Source organism: Athene cunicularia, assembly GCF_003259725.1.
Source record: "Athene cunicularia isolate RWA chromosome 1 unlocalized genomic scaffold, athCun1 chr1_part1, whole genome shotgun sequence".
Lineage (NCBI taxonomy): Eukaryota > Metazoa > Chordata > Aves > Strigiformes > Strigidae > Athene > Athene cunicularia.
Window position 1 is genome coordinate 13,896,992 of NW_020799091.1, and position 20,398 is coordinate 13,917,389.

General features: G+C 37.2%; 2 protein-coding genes across 2 annotated transcripts; both read right to left on the bottom strand.

Annotated features, from left to right (window-relative positions):
- Positions 1-438: 438 nt before the first annotated feature.
- LOC113477028 (matrix metalloproteinase-27-like) lies at positions 439-7,388 on the bottom strand. The gene is made up of 10 exons (XM_026843100.1): positions 7,278-7,388; positions 6,681-6,919; positions 5,927-6,075; positions 5,706-5,834; positions 3,907-4,068; positions 3,613-3,736; positions 2,764-2,894; positions 2,384-2,543; positions 851-954; positions 439-645 (listed from the first exon to the last, which is right to left on the bottom strand). Exons 1-10 carry the CDS (start codon positions 7,380-7,382, stop codon positions 545-547), a joined length of 1,404 nt encoding a protein of 467 aa, XP_026698901.1. The 5' UTR covers positions 7,383-7,388; the 3' UTR covers positions 439-544.
- Positions 7,389-13,083: 5,695 nt separating this feature from the next.
- LOC113477011 (interstitial collagenase-like) lies at positions 13,084-18,567 on the bottom strand. The gene is made up of 9 exons (XM_026843077.1): positions 18,401-18,567; positions 17,980-18,128; positions 17,761-17,886; positions 16,858-17,019; positions 16,376-16,493; positions 15,591-15,724; positions 14,417-14,576; positions 13,398-13,498; positions 13,084-13,191 (listed from the first exon to the last, which is right to left on the bottom strand). Exons 1-9 carry the CDS (start codon positions 18,550-18,552, stop codon positions 13,091-13,093), a joined length of 1,203 nt encoding a protein of 400 aa, XP_026698878.1. The 5' UTR covers positions 18,553-18,567; the 3' UTR covers positions 13,084-13,090.
- Positions 18,568-20,398: the final 1,831 nt, after the last annotated feature.

A 20,398-nucleotide genomic window follows, 5' to 3' on the forward strand; every position in this document is an offset into this window, starting at 1 on the left:
GGGCTACAGGTTGGTTTTGGTGGTAAAATACTGTTATGATGTGAAAGGAACAAGACTGAAATAGTCAGAAAAGAGAGGAGAAGATGCAGGAGTGAGGACAGAAAAACCAGTGATTAATGAAAAGCTTGGCTTTTTAGGATGTTTGGAGAGAAAAGAAGCAAAAGATGATATGTTGAAAGGGTATTAGCATATTAACCTGAAGTCTTTCACACCTCAGAAACATAGGATGCCTTCAACAGATGAAGCAGAAAATAATTGACATCAACCTAAAACTGTTTATTGCAAAAATATTTGAAAACCCATGTTGAGCATAAAGTAATAAATTATGATGGACATTTTGCACTTAATCAGGGGAAAAAAAGCAGTTTTGCTCTAGCCTTTGGAGATACAATTGAAGCTGACATGCTGATTTATTAAAATAATAGACATATATAAAATCTAGTTCTGTTGCCTCTTCTGTATAATATTGTATATATGAACAACCTTTGAGAAATCTAGAATAATTTTTATTCTAATTTCCTGGGTGTAAGAGAGTTTAATGATATTAACAGTTAAACCAGCTGTTACTTTTTATTTTGCGGATAATTTTTTTAGCGGTAGGGTCGAACTCCCACTGCTTTGGTCCATGAAAGAAGTAGAATAATCCTGGAAATAAAAAAGTAAAGCATTATGTTATGAATACAAGAAATAGCTTAATTCTGACAAAATGGGGAACATAATCTCTGTACACACAGGAGACCATCTCTTCAGTTCTATCTTTTGCAGGATATAGCAATAATGACATTCATCATATCTCCAGAATTTATGTTTACAAGTAAACTAATTTTACTTAAAAGCTAATTTCATTTACCTTTCTGTTGGAAAACAGCATCAACCTTCTGGATAATTCCTGGAAACTCATCAACTGTCTGTCTAGGATAACCTTCCTCCATGGACTGACTGTTTTCATCAAACCTAAATCATACGAAGGGAGAGTTTAGACATCAGTTCTGCAAAGAATTAAGCAGTTGCTGAAAGGTGTCTACCATCTGTTGACTGATTTCACCAGGATTACAGAGAGTAAAGTTATCTGCTCGCACAAATGTTTGCAGGATACTGGCCATCACATTTTCCATGAGGTGGCTACTTGTTTGTTGATATGGACAGGCACAGCTCCAAAGAAGCATCTGGAGTGAGACAAATTAAAGCAAGACTTGCATTTTTGAACAGCATAGTCATCCACTAGCTAACAGAGGTAGATGGAGGAAAGGAAGCTGACTGATTTCTAATACAATCAAGTTGTTCCTAACTGAGACAGGACAATTTTGATGAAATGGGGGCTGAATCTGGGGGCTGAAAGGAGGACCTAAAAGGAAAGAAGTAACTAAGCAAACAAAGGCTTGTTTTCTTAGAAGGACAGAAAACTAAAGCTGAGTCAGAGGAATCTCGCCCAAATGTCTATTATTTCACCCCACTTTAAATTTAAATTTTGTTAGGGATCTAGAGTGTGATGGTGTTCACCACGATCAGTTTTGTAGATCAAGCAAACAAGCAAGCTTTTGTTTTACTTCTCCTTGAATACAATAAATACTTTTCACAGGGACATGAGGCTGAGAGAATTAGTTACTATGTAAGAAAATGTGGTTTTCTTGCATGCCTTTGTCTTGTGACCAAGGCAGTAAAATAGCAATGCAAGATATTATAAATACTCTTTCCAAAACTACCAAAAACAAAAGACGGGAAATGACATGTGGCTCAAAATCCAGCTGACTTTTTATATCTCACTGAGGAACCCCACAATTAGTCACAATAGAGTCTATTTGACCCACACATGCTTCCCAAAGCCGAGTTTTTGCTTCTGTTTGCCTGGTATTTGGGTATCTGGAATCACTCATGACAGCTTGGGAATAGATTTAGAAGCACGTTGCAAATCCAATGCTAACCAGCCAAAGAAAGGAAAATGAACTATCACTTCTATCTCTCTAAAAGAGAAAAAAATAATTCAGGACTTTTCAGAAATCTGAGAAAACCTGCACAAGGCATCCCAGCTAGACTTCTGCTGAAGTAGGTTAGCTTTCAGATCTTTATTTTCTAGAGATACTTTTGTTTATTGTATCTGTAAAAAATCTCTACATGCTGGAATTTTTTCACCTTCCAGGCACAGTGCATCAAAATGGCTCCATACCTTGAACGCTCATTTCAGGACACCCTTAAGCTCTCAAAAGTCAAAGCTATATCCTTCTCCCCATGCAGGAGTCAAAGAAACATTTTTATGAAAAGTAGGATTACTATAGTTACCTAGTTACATATAGTTACCTAAAGATCTGCTTTCCTTTTTATCACATGGACAATTTTAATGGTATTCAGAGTCAATCATAAGAAAACGGTTGTCAGTTTTGCTTACCTCCAATACTTGTTGCCTGTGAAAAAGTCTGTCTTCCCCGTGTTTTTGTTACAAACAGCTGCATCAATTTTCTTAACACCTTTAGGGAAGCCCAGTGTGTTGATATTCTTTGGATAACCAAGCAACACCTGATAGCCGCTGATAACCCAGAATTTATTGCCTGTTAAAAAATAAAATTGTTGCACCAGTGATTTTCAGACACTAAAAGAAACAATGCACTCCCTTAGCTTGTTGTAAGAAAATTAGCTGAAACGTCTGTTTTGGTTTTTTTTTTACTTATTTGAAAAGTGAATTTTATGCACATATAGCTGCCCTTCCTTCCTCCTGTCTTCCCACAAAATTATGGGTAGGAAAAATTTAAAGAAAATCTCATACTTCACCTTTGAAAAATAGGATCTGATCTTTTGTGTTCTCATACGCAGCTTCAATGCCAGGTGGCAGAGTTGGCCAGAAAGTAGAAATTAATTCACGTTCAACTGCTGAGTTATCAGGATAGACTCGCCATAAGTGCCTGAAATATGAAACAGTTTTTGTAGTAAATAATAAACTACAGAGATTTCTATATATGTGCAAGAATATGAATAACATTGTGACTTACAAGCTCTTTCTTGTCAGTGTAGCTAGCTGGGTAGTTGTGGCAGAAAGGAAAATGCTCCCCTCAGTGGGAAGTGAGGGTTTTTTTATTCTGGCTTCTTTCTGGAATTACCCTTCTTGTTGGTACTGATTGATTGATGGGATCAGCTACAAGCGGCTGAAAAATTCAGGTTGTTCCTGTACCATATAGTAAGAGAGTTATAGGGTCCCAGATGAGCCTGACTGTAAGCTATTCCCTGGATGACTTACCTGGATTACTTTGGTCTTGTTTAGGTGACTGGAGGAAAGATTGGCCCAGCTATATGGTAGAACATACTGATTTCTTAGGAAAAAGTTGCAGCATTTAGTCATGTCACTACTTGGTGTAACCATCTATACATTTGGAAATAAAGCTTTATTAGGATTGAGATCTCTTGAAAAAAATGAAGCATGTTTTTTTCAGGGGATCCTGTAAAAATATTAATATAACTTGTACCTGCTGGAAGTTCTATTTCCATGAACTGGAATCTATCCATTTTTCTCATTATAAATCCCATAATCATAATCACAATCACGTGAACCACCAAAGTATTCAGTCTTTGTGGAAATCAAGAAAAAATAAACCTCACAGAGACAAATGTCATATGAATATTTACCTGCCCTTTAGAAAAATGACTTCTCGTCGGAGTGTAGTTATAGCATCAAAAGACATCTGGGGACCACAGGTTTTGGGTAAGGTAGGGGTGGTTGGTCTTTTATCTGGGGCATTTGGTGAAGAACCTAAGGAAGGCATGTTAGAAAGAATACACAAAATTTGTAGAAACACTAAGGTTTTCACATATAAATGCATTTTTGATATTATAAGAATACAATTATTTTTATGGCGAAACTGTGAAAGAGTTAATTTCTCTCATGCTTACTTCTTTCTTTAAGCCACAGACTTTACTCACCATAAATGGATTGAATGCCACTTATATCATCTGAAGAGAGGGGAAATTCGCTGGGACTGATGTAGGCATAATTGGGGAACATCAAAGCTCTCTGGTCATTAGAATGCGAGAGACCCAGGGCATGGCCAAACTCATGAGCAGCAACAAGGAACAAGTTGAAACCTTAGAAAATGGATGGAGAGAAGACATCAGGCTAATTTTGTTCTGCAAATGACTGATATGAACACAGCAGAGCTATTGCTCAGTGACAGTTTTCATACACTATATTGAAATTCACTAGGGTATGCATATATGTAAGCCTATTTTTTTGATAAGGCTGTGTTCTTTCCCCACTAGAAGGGAGTGACTCTTCACCCTCTTTCCTGGTGTTCTTTCTGTTAGCTATTGAAGGGATGTGAGTGGCATGAGTAGATGTCTGGGGGTGAGTGTGGGTGCAGCTCTGAGAAATGCCCTGGCAGGGTTTCCTGGCTGAGCTAGAACAGGTTAGAGAGTGAGTCAGATCAAACTAAGAGCTCTCCAGGGCAAGGATAGGACCATGCACTTCATGTTCATTTGAGGTACCAAAGTGTCACTCTCTGTGTCATCCTCCTACAAACCTGAGAAAGTTGAGATCATGAATAGACAAGGGAAAATATAACATTAGCAGAATGATTTACCTTTTCATCATTAGGACTTTAAAGCATATAGTTTCTTTATAGTCTTGTGAAATAAAATATCTTTTAAAATATTATGCTTATGCATAATTATTTCCAGTGAAATATGCTAACACAGTAAATAAATAAAAATTCCTCTAAGTAACCCTTCTGAGTTAGGGAAGAATGGACTGCTCTGCAGACCAAGAGGCAACAATATCAACACACATAATGAAGATCAGAAGTCTGTGGCAGAGCAGAAGACTGGTCATTGATTGCCCAAAAAAGGCTGACTGAAGCCAGAATAACAAAGTAAGTCTCAATTTTTCCAGTCCTCCCCTCTCACGAGTCCTCCAAGCTCTCCAATGAGTTCTGCAATGCCTGGTTGCTGGAGCCATGCTGTGAGAAACAACAACAAAACTGGCGTTGACCCAGTCAGTCCCAGTGTGGGGAAAACATTACATTTTATCAGCATGACAATGTCCACTCCTCATTCTTCTTTTTTTTCCCCACCACAATAAAACCACACCTCTCTTCCTCACTCAGTGCTCTTACAGCATCTTCCTGTTTGTTAGCTCCTTGCTTTTCCTGCAGCATGACCTCAATTCTCCTGCTGCAATTGTCCTCTGCAGTTTTCCATCCCAAAACCTGGATGAGAAAAGGGTCTAAAGTACAACAGAGTAATGTGCCCATGTACACACAGCTCTTTCAGAGGCAGTATGTGCTGTATGGCCAGCCTGGAGGCTGAGGGGAGGGGTTTTAGGGGAGCAGATGGGTCCAAGAGAGATGGTTCGGCACTCAGTGTTTCCCTCTCTTCTGGCTCAGTGACACATATCTGTAGTCAGCTTCAGACACTGCATCTCAACCCATGGGTGGCCTGAACAGCATGTTCAGACTCCCAGCTGATGGCAGGGAAATTGCTTGGAGAACACCTTCATGCATTAGCCCATCCTAGCTTGAATGCAGAGTAGAGCTATAACAGTTTATATTTGGACTCTGTTGGTATATTTAGTGAAGACTCTTCATTATCACTGATGGCTGTAAGATATTTTTACATGGTGAGGATGTCCTGTGAGACTCTGTGTTTCATCTCAATCTATTCACTTAAATAAAAAACAGAAGGGAATTTACCCATATGCATAACACTTCAGAAACATTTTTACCTACCAGCTGAGCCTGTGGTCCAGTCTTCATCCTCATCAAAGTGCACATCACCACCAAAACCGTTGCCAGGTGGAAAGGCATGAGCAAGGACACCAAGGGGGCCATCAAAATAACGAGGGCAATGTCCATGAGCTAAATAATATAATGTTGAAACAACATTGAGTTTATGTTATGACTATTGGAAGATCTTTAAATTAATCTTACTATTGGTGTGCAGTCATTACCTTTGGTCCCAAAAGCAATCATTATATCTGCTATTCCCTCATGAATACGAATGAAAATCAGCGGGGTTACAGTGCTCCACACTTTAAATGCCTTCTGGATTGCTTTATCCACATCCTCTTTGCTCATATCTGGTGTGTGGTTCACAATTCTACAGTTATGAAGGTTCAAGTAATAATATTTAGTGTTTGCAAAAAGAATTTCGCTAATATTGTAAAGGTGATGAACAGAGATGTATAAGAAGCAATAATGTAATCCAGTAACTCTCAAGATTCATCTTGGACTGAATGAGTCTGATGAATGTGATAACTGTTCAACATGTCTTTTCCATAATAATAACTGTGTACATGGTATCAGTTTTTCTCACAATGGCCCTTAGTCAGCAGGTCATCTCTTGAGCATGAGGAAAATTATCTCCTCGGGTTTCTGTGACTACTAAACTGTGGGTCTTAGCAAATTTTGAAGATAATGGGGCTTGTACAGAGTGCAATTGATATTTCTGTTTGGCTCACAATATTTGTCAGGAGTAATACATGACAGGCAAAATTTTGTGGTTGACTCAGAAAATGTAGAATACCCAGCTCAACTCTTCAGAAATTCCTCTCAGGAATATGCATAATTAACAGATGGGGAAAGACAAACATTTTAGTTTTCCCAACTGGAAACAATTACTACAGAAGTTATATTTAAATATAACAACTGTGGATAATCACAAAAACAAAATTTAAACTCAAAAAGTAATTATTGAAATACTACCTGTATGTCAGCTTGGTTTTTTTCCATCCTGGCAGAGTAAAACCATAGAGACCCACATCAGGAACTCCACACCTGGGTTTCTTCATTATTTCCAGTGTCTCAGTATCTGGTTTTCCAGTCACTTTCAAACCAAAGAATTGTTGCATTTTCTTAAGTTTTTCAGCTGTGGATTCAGCATTTATTTTCCATCCAAGTTGATTTGGATCTGGCTCAACAGCATAGTATTTATTTAAATAGTCCTAGTGAAAAAATAAAGCAAATACATTTCACATTTTGAGCTGTTTTTTTTAAACAAATACCTTAGGACTAATATTGTTTGTATACTTTGCTGGCAAAGCCATGTGCCTGTGATGTTGGAGCACAACAGATGTTTTCCTGAGGATTGCAGCTGAACAAAACCAGACAACATTGTCCCTGACTTATTTACTTGATGTTTCCAGTTTGTACAGGTTTATCCTACTTTAGTAAAGTTTGGGCAACAGTTCTGTGCAATAGTATTGTTTCAGAAAGATGGCAAACTACTGTGTAGCTGGAACATGCAGATTATATCTAAAAAGAAAGGGCTCAATAGATCCCAGATATGGACAATATAGTTACCTGTACAAGCTTTGCCTCTTCTTCATTGTTGTCTTTCTCTGGGTGGATGACAAGAGTGTTAGAAACAGCTGCACACATTAAAAGCAAAAGTGAAAGTTCCTTCATTCTGACTCCTATCTCTGTCCTGGTAGGAGAGCAGTCTGCTTTCTTCTGCCTGTGCATCCTCTCTCACACTCCGTACGGTTCTGGAGTGCTTTGTAGAGTCAGCTGTAGACTGACTCAGAGTTTATCATGCTCTGATTACCTCCACAGATCCTATAACACTGTGCTGGCTGACACAATAAAACTTAATCAAACCCATGCAATTTCAGAGACATCTGAAATTGGTTAGTATTTTAATACTCTTAGGATGCTTGGCTACCATTTCAAAACCGGCACTCACTTTTAGTTATTTTACACTGAATTTTAGTGAACCTGAACAATTTCATGCTAGATGAAAGGGTAGACAAGCACAAAACCTATTAAGTTGTCCTGGCCCATCTCTGTGAAATGGGACCACCTAATGTACAGAGACTCTCAACCTTTCTTAGCCTAAAAAGTGAGTCATGCACCAGATATGAATCCTATTTAAAAAAAAAATAAAATAATTAAAACTTTGGGAGAAATTACTGTAAGCATAAAGTTTTCTTTTTAAGTTGATCCGTAAAGTGAGACTGGCTGTTTTGGAAAATGCATAACAACCTCAAATCCCTTCCTACCTCCTTCCTGCAACTCTTTGAAAAGTGTGTTTCCTTTAAATTATACTGGTGGAATCAAGATATACATAAACCAAAAATCCATCCTGAAGCATGTGAATGTTCTTATATTTCTGTCTGTATTCTATCTATCTATCTATCTATCTATCTATCTATCTATCTATCTATCTATCTATCTATCTATCTGTCATTTCATCACAAAAGGTTTCTTCAGTTTAACCACATTAGCCACAGGGGATATGATTATTTCCTGTCTTAAGTAATTCAGAATAAAGGAAGTTTCAAGAGTCACATAAGCTGTGACAAATTATGGGATTTCACCCTGTGCTGGCCAAACACTTTCCTCTTCCTCTGGTAGCAATGGGAGCTGAAGGTGTTTGGCACCTCAGAGGAGCTCTGACAGCATGTACTCAACTTTTACAAAACAGTTGTAAGAAATACCCTTATGTTGGACTGTGGCTTTTTCAGAAGATCCTTGCTTCTATGTTTTTGGCTTTTTTGCTGTCACTTGCAGCCAACTTTTTTCCAGCCGGAGGCGTCAATGACCAATTTTCTAGCACAAATTTCACAATGTAGCCTTGTTAGTTAAAGTTGTGTGTTAATGGAATTTCTCAGCTACCATAAACAAATAAAGCCTCCAAACCCTTCCCTTAATTTGTTTTTATTGTTATTTTATTGTAAGGTAAGAGACCCATGAGTCCTGGATCCCGTTCATTTCTGTAACTAAGGTACAACCTGGTGACAATTAGTTTTCTGTGACAGCGAGCCCAACTGAGCTGATACTAGCAATGACGTGTGTTTATTCAGAAGTATAGACTTTATTTTCTGAGATCTGTTATGTTTTTAAATGGATATATTTGTTTGTCTCAAAGGTTTTAAAGCTAAAAGAGATAACCACGGTGCTGTCATCTGACTATATGCATGGTATAAGTCACAAAAGACAAACACCTGTTCAGTGGCTTTTGCACCAAGCATATTTTCCAACGGCACTAGAACACATTTTTGGAAAACATGTTTTGACTGATATGAATTTAATTTTGTAAAAAATCAAGAAAACACTATGAGCAGATTTGATATGAACTGGGAGTAGTGGTTATCTTTTTCCCCACTGTAGTTGGCCATCAGATCCCCACAGCTGTCTGTTGTGTAGCAGTGGAAGGATAGAGACAATGAGAGCACGTAGGTTAAGGTGAGTTGCACATAACTTTAAACTTTTATTAGTTAAGCATTCTTCTGTAGAAAATGAAGAAATACATATTAAACTGAAAGAGGGCAGATTTAGATCAGATATAAGGAAGAAATTCTTTCCTGTGAGGGTGGTGAGACACTGGCACAGGTTGCCCAGAGCAGCTGTGGCTGCCCCCTCCCTGGCAGTGTTCAAGGCCAGGTTGGACGGGGCTTTGGGCAACCTGGGCTAGTGGAAGGTGTCCCTGCCCATGGCAGGGGGGTGGAACTGGATGATCTTTAAGGTGCCTTCCAACCCAAACCATTCTATGATAACTCTAGAGAGTGATTCAACCAGCTATCTTAGAATAGGATGAACTGGCCTCAATAGGTGCTCTATGTCTTTATTGAACATAGAGAAGCTTAAACAACTAATTTAGACTACATTTCTAGTTTCATCTAACAGCTCAAGCTACATTAGTTTTTGCTCAGAGCACATTTGAGTGACAGATGATGGAGGCTTATGCCACTCAAACCACTTTTAGGGTTTTGCAACTTGACCACCTATACAACATAGCAGATAGTTCCCACTACCCATGGGGGAGAGGTTTTTTCGCAACATGCTTTTTCGCAAGCAATGTTTCACAAATACACCTATAGCTGGCCTTGAGGTCTGGGAAAAGAAGCAGCTGTATAAGCAGTTGCTGGTTATGGTTTCCTAATGTTTATCTTTGACACTGGTTAGAGTTGGTAGATGTTGATCTACCCTGTATCTTATTTTCTTGTCCTAGAACTAGTTTTATCCAGACTTCAGTAACGTGACCTATGTTTTAACCCAGAAATGTTGTTGTCTATCCTCATCAGATCAGTAGTAGCAAATGATGCTACACAGATCATCATAGGAATCATCAATACTGATGCATTGTGGTGATCTTAACACAATATCGGCAGGGCTTCAACTTGCCTGTGTTCACAGCATGGGTGTCTGCACTTGCTAACTGTCTAAGCTTGCTTGCAACAGAAATGTAATCAATATGGGCAAATGGCACCTAGAGAACATTTGATCTGATGGCATGTAGGAGAAAGACTTTGGATGATTTGTGCAGCTCTCAGGAGCTCACCAAATGATTTGACCAACGCCATTGACTATGATAAGGGCCTAAGCCTGAGATCACATGAAAACACTTAGCTGCAACTAAGCTGCCTAAACAGTGATTTGCTGTGCTTTTGAGACAGTCTAGTGAACCTGAGACATTGACAGAGGCCTGGTGACACAGGTCTGGTGACCCAGGACCTAGAGGGTGGCTTCTAGACTGGTAGTTGGAGGTCAGTCGGAAAACTTAAGGAACCTTAAAGTCACTTGACACCTGTTCAGGCAGCTGAGCCGAGCCACTACTTTGTAGGCTCAATCCTACCATAGTCAACTCAGCTTGAGTGAAAAACATGGGACAATAGCGACTGGTTCAAATAATGTATTTGACCCTTGGCAAACATTTAGCAAAGACTGAAACCTGTGAGGGCAGGATTCAATCACCTGAACATAAGTCCTTAGAGAGAGTGTAGGCTCTGTGGGTCTTTGGAAAGTTCCGGTCTCCCAGAAGTCCTGTTTCATACCTTCATGGGTGACCTGGATACCCTACAGCACCTCAGATGCATTAAATACATGTTTAGGGAATTAGATTTGTGCCTGGCCCAATCTGTCTCAGTTAATGATATGGGCTATGACTACACACAGAAACAGTAACCAGAACTAGGGAGTGGTAGGGTACTGTACCCTAGTATAGTAATTAGCAAATCAGACCATAAACTTATTAAAAGGGAGTAAGAAAATGGAAGGTGACTGTGTGTACTGAGCCTGAATCAACATTCAGATTTCAAATTACTGAAAGCAATGCTTGTGCCTGCAGGCGGGCGAGAGCCGCCAGCATCGGACACGCCCTCCTCCTAATGGTGTGGCTGGAATGGAGCAATCACCACCATCACGCAGGCGAAGGAAATATTCAGTCACATAAGCATGGGGAATATTTCTCACAAAGAAACCACTTGAGTTCTCAGTCTTCCTGCTCAAGGGAAATCCACAGAATAAATTACTAAAAAAATGTGCCTGGCAACTAAAACTCAGAACTTCACAGGATACCAAAAGGCATGGACTGAAAATATGTCTTTTTAACTCTCTTTAACTTCTTCATCTTCCATGGTTTGTACATTACCTTTTATCTCTTTCCTCCAAAACATAGCCACCTCCTTACCCCTCGCTTCCCATTTAACATTTTCTCTGCCCCATGAGTGCCCACTACTTTTTTCTTCTAGAAAGGGATTAGTGTTCTGCTTTAAATCTGAAGGAATTCTTCTGGCATTGCCCTGAGATATTCTGCTTCTACTTCATATCTGATAGGAACATGTGCCCTCAACTTTTATTTTTTAATATGTAATTTGTCTAGTGAGAAATACTGTCTTTCCCTGTAATCTTGTGTTATGTTTGTAGACCATCATAACCAATTTAGATTTATATACTTCCAAAACAATATTTGGTATAATTGTCATTGGTAGTTCAGTAGCAGTGATTAACACAAGAAAATGTGATTAAATAGTATTGCTACTAAGATTTTGAATTAAAGACCCAGTACCTAAATCACAGGATTCACATAAATTAACATCTTCATTAAAGCCTTTGATTTACTGTAATTTAATTTTAGGTGGTTTTTGGGTTTTTTTTTAAGGTTTTATAAAGAAAATTCAAGTTAATTGTCAAGTATTCAATTTCTTATCTTTGAATAGTATTTAGATTAGTTTTTACTCCTGAATTTAATAAATGTAAGAACTACCAAGTCTGTTCTTTATATATGAAGGATACAATTTAATAAGCTTCTAATACAGACAGCTAAGCAATAAAAAAAATTAACAGGTACGTTTTTATAAGGTTACACATTCTTTTCTCAAAATGCAATTACTTCTATATACAATAACCTAAAATCTCCCTCTGAAGTATGTTGAATAATACAGATGTTGTACAAGATAATACATTTTATTATGGTCTTATGGCTTCTAATTGTACCAACTGATCTACAAAAACTAAAGAGAAGGTGGATAACCCTTCAAATACCATTTTAATTGAGGATATTTGAAAAAAATGGCAGTTAAGCTAGAAGTCAAACTGTCTTTTTCTTTAACTTTCAGTATTATTTTTGACCAAGAATTTTTTTTTTTTTCATTTTTAAGCAAATGTCTTCATCCTTTAACCCACTGAAATTAGGAGGGATTTACTAACTACTGGAGTAGTAAGCACTTGACAGAGCCTTGAGTAAAGAGGTTTGTTTGTCTGTTGTATGATGTGGCTACCTTTGCTAGCAAGGGACTAGCTTCAGTGATCTCAGGGATCCTACCTAATCTACATTTCCAGGCTTAAACCCATTTCCTAAAGCCCAAAATATGAAAAAAAACCCCGTCTGCATTTGCAAAGACATACATCCTGAAGGGAAGGCTAAGAGTGAAAACTGGGAAAAGAGAAACAGAATGTGGAAGTGTGATTTGTAGACTTATGCTAATGAGCCCCAACTGGCATAATTACCCATAGAATTTTCACCAGGGCTTGTGTGGGGTGATGGAGTTCAGAGACAGGTGACTGCTCCTTTCTCTAGCTTTGGGAAAAGGATCTGATTTTCCATGCCAGAATATATTTTTTATTGTTTGGAAGCTACAGTTGGCTCTTGAGTATTAGTGCAAATAAGACATCAAGGACACAAAACTATGACAAACATAATTTATTAGAAAACTTTAATGTAACAGGTAAAATTGTGATGAATTATATAAATGCATTTGTTTTACAATAAATAATTATGAAAACTATACTCCCACAGAATTTGGGCAGAAATCCATTCTGACGTGATAGCCACTAAATGTTGAAAAATTCGGCACATAAAAAAAATACAGTGTGCATATGGAGAAACATTGTAATTAACAATTAAACCAGCTGATGCTCTTCATTTGTCCAACAATCCGTTTGGCACGAGGATCAAACTGGAACTGAGTTGTTCCATGGAAGAAGTAGATATAGCCTAGAAAAAAAAAAAAATCAAATTATATTTCATAGGTGACTTCAGTATTTTGGAAAAAAAAAACCCAATATAAACAGTCCATCTACACTTGCTAATTTTTATTTCCCTTTCATTAGGGTTAATAACAGATTTTTGAAAAGAAATAATTCTATCTACAGAAGCCCAAATATTCAAGTAAACCCAGATTAAAGGCATGTTTTACTTACCGTCTTTCTGGAAAACAGCATCGACTCTGCCAATTTTTCCAAAGTCGGAGACTATTTTCCTAGGATAGCCATGGTCCATGGTTTTCTTGGTTTCATCATATCTTAACACAGGAAACATCATTACAGTTTGTGAGGAAGCAGGCAATATTTTGCAAGTCCAGAGCAAATTCATACACATATGTTACTCTACTGTTACTAAGAAGTCTTATTAAAGATTAGCAGAAGTAGCTTTGTGGTTCTTCCTGTTATGCATTAAGATTCTCACATCTGTATGTCTTGAGATTCAAAAACCCTGCCTTTGGTAAAGTTTGTAGCAAGGCTTTCAAGGACCTTGGGACTACAGCCCAGGAATTTATTAATACATTTCTGGACTGTTCAGAGCCTTGGCCATGACTTGCACATAAAACGAGTTACTGTTTTAAGGCACTGGATATCCAGTTCAGTATAAAAGCAAAACATAAAACCTGGGAGTTGAAGATGGTAGCACATTCCTGAAACATACTTGTATTAGTGTCAACTGTGTACTTAAACAAAATTACTCTCTGAAATTTGTCATGAGCTACACTTGAGTTATAAATACGACCATCTATACAATTGGAGGATACTTATAGTTTGTTCACGGAGAAATCCAATTATAATGCTTTTTATTAGCAGTTCATTTTGTTTGAAATGTGAATGAAAAGTGGACATAATCACAACATTGCACAGAAAAGCAGCTCTGTTGTGGAGAAAAAGTGAATAATTTAATAGAAAATCACCACTCTCTTTTGGGCAGATGTTTTATTCAGTTGCAAGTAGCTACATTCCTGATACATAATCTGATGAATGGCCAAAAAATCCTATTAAAATGTTGACATTTTCTAGCAAATGCTTAAAATTTTTAAACTTCCAGAGAATCCTGTTTAAATTTCTGCAACATACCTGTTTTAAACATCATTGCACTTGAACTTTATAATAAGACATCAGTCCTGAGGGACAAGTGAAAATATGCATTCTAGCAACTGAACATTAAGCCTTACCTCCAGTATCTGTCAGCTGTAAAGAAGTATGTTTTCCCTGTGGTTTCATCATTGTAAGCTGCATTAACTCTTTTAACAGTCTTTGGGAGTCCCAAATGATAGATTGGTTTAGGATAGCCAGGTGCAATGTCATATCCTCTGAGAACCCAGTATTTACTCTCTGAAAAATATAAGCACATTTCATTTGGTTTTGCTATTTATGAACAGCATTTACTTTGTGTTTTAGATGGGTAGCAAACAATGTGTCTTAGATACCAGTATTATTCCTTCCAGTTTATTATTTTAGAAAATGGCTCTGATTCTTACACTGGGACTACATCACGAAGAGTGGAAATGTATTTTGTTTCTATAAGTAAAACATTAGAATCAGAAGGTGTATGGATAGTACATTTCCCAGATTTTTTTTTCAAATGTATATAAATTATTTGTCTGGGTAACAGCTTGGGGAGGGCTGGAGCTTGATGAGTTAATCCACGGAAATTGGATTGGGATATTGAGTTTATTAAATTCCTGTAATATGCTATCTGATTATAGAGCCATATAATATTTTGAAACTAGAAAATGTGCATTAAACTATTAAGAAGTCCATACTCCTAATCAAAATATTTTGGTGATTTTTAGATTCAATGAACACATTCACATATGGTAATATGTACTGTAATATGTGCATAATGAAGTTATTTGAGACTTTTAAAGTGTATTTGAGACCTTTAAAGAAAAAGACATTTTTTTTAGTGAACAATTTTCCTCTCACAATACACTTTTCCACTAACATTTTTTTTTCCCCAAAATATCACAAAATATTAATAAGCATATCAGTAACAGTAGTGTACAAATGTCTGTATTTGCCAACTGAATTCAGCAAAAATCCTTCTGAATAGAGTGAAATGCTGTTACCCGAAGAGAACTAGACCTAAAAAGGGAAGCTATTTTCATGTCTTGTTTTTCAGCATATTAACTATAAAAGAGGGGCAAGTTTTCAGGATTATGACCTCTGGAGATCCCTTAATGCAGTATAAGTCTATGATCCTCTGGTTCAATTAATTGCAGATTTGTAAGATTCTCTGTTTCATTGTTCTTCCCTAAAAACCACTTTGACTTCTGTAATTTCATAGTTTTCAAAGGATCAGGGAGTAACTGGTTGGGAAAAGCAGAGGATTTCAGGATCCATTACCTTTAAAAAGTAAAACTTCATCCCTCTCAACATTTTCATAAGCAGCTTGAATTCCTGATGGTAATCTTGGCCAGAACAGTGAGATAAAATTGAGCTCCGTCTCTGCCCTCACAGGATGTTTGCGCAGCATATATCTGGTTCAAACAAAATTTATGTCATAAAATAGTTCCATTCCTATCATAAGTGCAAAGTAATTTTTATAGCGCCTGGAGTATAACAGGGGGGGCATGAGTACCTGACTGTGAATATCCCACTCCACTGAATGTAAAGGAAATCTGGAGCAACTGCGAGCTTAACTTTAGGACCTCAGTCATGTTTTAAAAGTCAGGCAACATGAATATAAGCCCTTCTATTTCTCTGTAAGACAATCAGGCTAAGAGGTGGCTTCAGTAACCACTTAACGGACATAACAGCGGTTTCAGTCCTGCCCCTGCTCTTGTATTGGAATAGCAGAAATATTACATGGAGACATTGCTAAGGGATATACGAATGAATACTCTTGCTTTGCTATTAGTTGAATTCAGAAACGAGTCTATTGCAGCAGTAGCCACAGCAACAGAATAGTTGGAAAACAACCAACAAGACCTCATCTCCTTCACTGCTCTTATCAGCTAGGGCTCTTGGGATTAATGATTTGTGAACTATTACTTGTGTAAATTTATGGTGGCTTTCTAGTTCTTCTCTTTGTACTGCATTCCAAAAGATCGGTTTTCTCTCATGCATTACAGATTTTTTTAAACTATTGGATATTTTAAAGAGATTATATATATGCTTATTGTTGTTACCTGCCCTTGAAGAATATTATTTCTCCACGTAGGGTCGTAATAGCATCAAACGTCAAATTTGGGTCACAAGCTTGTGGAGTTATGGGTCCTGTTGGCTGCACAGCAGTATTAGACTGTCCTATAGGAAGAGTATTTTATCTTTTAGTATGGAGAAATATAAACACACTGTTCAGAAGGTCTTTGAGGACACCAAGAACCCTCTTTACAGAGAATGAGAAGGCATAGAGTTTTAAACTAAGGGTTTGTCACTAAAAACAGGCTTTTAATGTTGATAAAACAAGTTGTGTTCATATTTTCCAAAATGAGTTTTTTGCAGAACTGGACTTCAGCTGAAGTTAGCTACCAGGAATTTTTTCTTTTATTATCCATTGTTCAGCAGCAGTTAAACTTCTCATTTTGGTGGAATAAGCATATCTTTAATGTGGTTTTACTGTTTACCAGCCTTTCATGTAGAAATACTGAATAAAAACTTTTTTTCCTACCATAGATGGCTTGAATACCATCAATGTCATCCTGGGGAAGAAGGAATTCACTGGGGTCCGTGTAGGAGTAAGTAGGATACATCAGTGCTCCAGGATCATGTGAATGAGATAGACCCAGTGAATGGCCAAGCTCATGGGCAATAACAATGAACAAATTGTAGCCTGTAGGATAAAAATCATATGAAACGAGGTAAAATCTGTTTCAGTATTCAGCACAATCGACTAAATGGGAAACACTTATGCATCCTCCCAAAATACATTATGGGTATAAGAGAGGCTGTAAGCAATGCTGTCAATATCACAACTCAAACATATTGTCTCAGAAGAGCTATATGGGTACTTAAGGAATGTCTGCCCTTAACTGTGGTCTCATTGTCCTTTCTTTAGTGTCTTCATGTCTCAACCTCAAACCCTGTTTCTCCTGTTACCACGTAAAATGCTCAGAACAAAGATCATGCCCATGATGAGTGGAGGTTCAGTTATCCAACAGAAAAAAACCCCAAACCTTCAGAACAAATACTGAGATGACAGTTTTGGTGTTACTTGAACACCCCAGTTAATACTAAACTTTGAAGTGCTAGGTTAAGAGGGATAAATGATCTGACTTGAGAAGTTAACCACCAGATCTTCCTGTATTCAAGTTTTAGGTTACATCTGGACAAAAAATGTATTTTTAAGTGCTGACTTAGTTGTCATTACAAAACACTATGACCTAGAAATCTCTTTTCTACGAATTGATTCCTACAAGTGAAAAGAAAAAAAGAGCAAAGCCATTCAAAAGGACACGTTCTGCCACTTTTTCTCACTTCTTGCCTTGTAATCAGGCTCATGAACTGCACATCACATGAGCTAAGACTGTGCAAGGCAAAACTGTATAAATGGATCCAGTTACAGAGTCCTTACCTCTTCCATCCTTTGTCCAGGTTTCCTCCTCATCAAGATGCACATCTCCACCAATACCTTCACCAGGCTGGAAAGCATGAGCCAACTGCCCATTGGGGCCATCAAATGGAGAGTTGTCTTTGTGGTCTAAAATGAAGAGGAAAACATCAGAATCCTAAATTATTTCTATGATTGCATAGATATAGGTGGCTATTTAATACATAAAAATATAAATGTTACCTCTATAAGCAAAAGAGATCATTATATCTGCTTCTTTGTCCTCAACTTTTTGGAATGTCAGTGGTGTCACATTGCTCCAGACACTGAGAGCTTTTTGAATTGCTTCATTTACATCAGCTTGTCTCATCTTTGGGGTGTAATTCAAAATCCTTCAAAGCAAACACAACTCAATATATACCGTTACGAATAGAGCATTTTAGCTGAAAAATAGTCATTTGTGCAAAAGTCAGAAAATCTTGGACATAACTTTCATAAATGAAAACTAATGATGGCTTCATTTTAGATACTGCCTTCTAGAGTCTCTGTCTTCCAAAAGTCAACTGATTGCTCTGGATGGCATAATGCACTTACTTCAGACCCCCCCCCAAAAATTTAGGAATGCTAGGTTTATATTTTTTTGAACCATCTTAGGAAAGATTACCTGTATGTCAGATTATTTCTTTTCCATTTGGGATTCCCTTCTGTGAACACATATTGGCCTATATCAGGTACACCACATCTGGGTTTTTTCATCATCTTCAAAGTGTCAAGATCAGGTTTCCCAGTCACTTCTAGTCCAAAGAATGCTTGCATTTCCTTGAGCTTTGCAGCAAGAGGATTTTCGCCCTTGCTTCGTAAATGAGGCTGGTCATCCCTTTGAAGATCATAGTAATTTTGTAGATAACTCTGAACCAGCATTAAAAAAAGAAGAACATTGTGGCGTATCAGTACTGTCTTCAGACACATTTAAATTTTCTAAGTAAACTTAAACTATTTCCCTATCAACATGCCCTGTGTTTACCAGGAGCAAGAACAGCCTATTTTCTCCAGGAACTGGTGTGAAGAGTCAGATACAATTTACAGTTTTCACATAGTTTTCTGAATTTCTTATTTTACTGAGGAAATGTCTTTAAAATCTAATATTTATTATTACTAATTAATTCCATATTATTTATGGTGCCTAATTACTATAAGAGCAAAACTTATGACGAACCTTATAACTGGTCTCATTCAAGGAAATAGAGATCGACCCTGAAACTCCACACAGCCAGGACTCCCAACAAAGCAGGTGACTACTAGAGAGTCAGCACTTGGGTCTTCCTACTAAATTTCAACAATTTTGTCTCCAATAAATAGTGTTGTGTCTATGTAAGTGTTGTGCTTCTCATAGATGTCAACTTCTTTCAAAATATTCCATAAAAGATCCATACGACAGAACACTGAAATACATGCCTACTTCAAGCACGTTTTATCCCTTATGTTGCTGAGACATGACATATTACAAGTTTCAAAGCACATGTTGAAATGTAAATTGTTGTTGAGGTTAACTATTTCTGCCCGGCCACGGAGCCTTGCTGCTAGAACTCATGCTTTGGTAGTTTTATTATTACTTTACTAACAACATCAAAAATGAAGTTAGGCAATATTCATATGACTTTTGGGTAAATAAGTTCCACATAAATTTCACATGTTTTCTAGATTGATAGGAAAATTTTTCTCTTGAAACGTCTGCAAAATGGTACATCTTTAATTTCAAACCACATTCTGTGAAAAGAATTATAGTTATAGATATTTCTCAGACTACCTTATGTTTCAGTTATATATGTACTGAAAAGTATTTACCTCTACAAGCTGTAGGGTTTTTCCTTCATCGTTTGCCTCTGGAGCCACAGGAAAAGCAGAGGAGACAGCCACATAGAGCAACAGGACAAGCGAAAGGGTCTTCATCCTTGTCTAAGGTTGTCTGCCTCGGTTTCACTCTTGAGCTATTGAACACACTTCTCAGCTCTGTTTATATAGCTAATTTGTAAATCAGTGACAGCCTGACTCATGCTGTATAATATCCTCTGATTAGCACAAATGATGCATAACTGTTTCATCAGCAGCTAGTGACGCAATGTGTTCAACAAATGTTACTGTCCTTATTTTGCCTGAGCCTTCTGTTTTGGGCAATTTTGTAGTGTGTTTAATAAAGAAGGAAATGCTTTTCAGGTAAAAAGTAGGGCTACATTTTGTATTTATTTTTGAATCATGAGTTTAGAGTATTTGTGGCACAAGATCTTGACAAACTGGAGAAATAATGGGAAATAACGTATAACAGCAATGTAATGTATTATAGTGAATAAGATGCTATATATATATGATACATATGTCTTAATATTTAACAATATATAACATATTATGTTATAATATGCAATAATAAAATATAAAAGACAGTACAAAGGACTGATCTTATCTAAGAATAATTGGCATCATAATTCCAGGAGAGATTTCATCAGCTAACTAAAAGTTCGTCTAAAACAATCTTATGATGCTAGCGAAACTGAGTGTTAAAATGGTTTAACATTTTTTGACTGGTATTAGCAGAAATCAGTCATGTTACTGAAATGCATAAACTAGGTTCCCATATATGTGGTAAGTAAAATAGTGTTTGTACTCT

Excerpts from the sequence above, each read along its gene's own strand:
- LOC113477028 (XM_026843100.1), bottom strand. The coding sequence starts at position 7,382 with ATGAAGGAACTTTCACTTTTGCTTTTAATGTGTGCAGCTGTTTCTAAC. Across the intron at positions 2,895-3,612 it reads GTCATTTTTCTAAAGGGCAG|GCACTTATGGCGAGTCTATC; the intron begins GTAAATATTCAT and ends TTCATATTTCAG. Across the intron at positions 2,544-2,763 it reads TCAGATCCTATTTTTCAAAG|GCAATAAATTCTGGGTTATC; the intron begins GTGAAGTATGAG and ends ATTTTTTAACAG.
- LOC113477011 (XM_026843077.1), bottom strand. The coding sequence starts at position 18,552 with ATGCAAGCATTCTTTGGACTAGAAGTGACTGGGAAACCTGATCTTGAC. Across the intron at positions 18,129-18,400 it reads AGAAATAATCTGACATACAG|GATTTTGAATTACACCCCAA; the intron begins GTAATCTTTCCT and ends TTTGCTTTGAAG. Across the intron at positions 14,577-15,590 it reads TGAAGTTTTACTTTTTAAAG|AGAGTAAATACTGGGTTCTC; the intron begins GTAATGGATCCT and ends TATATTTTTCAG.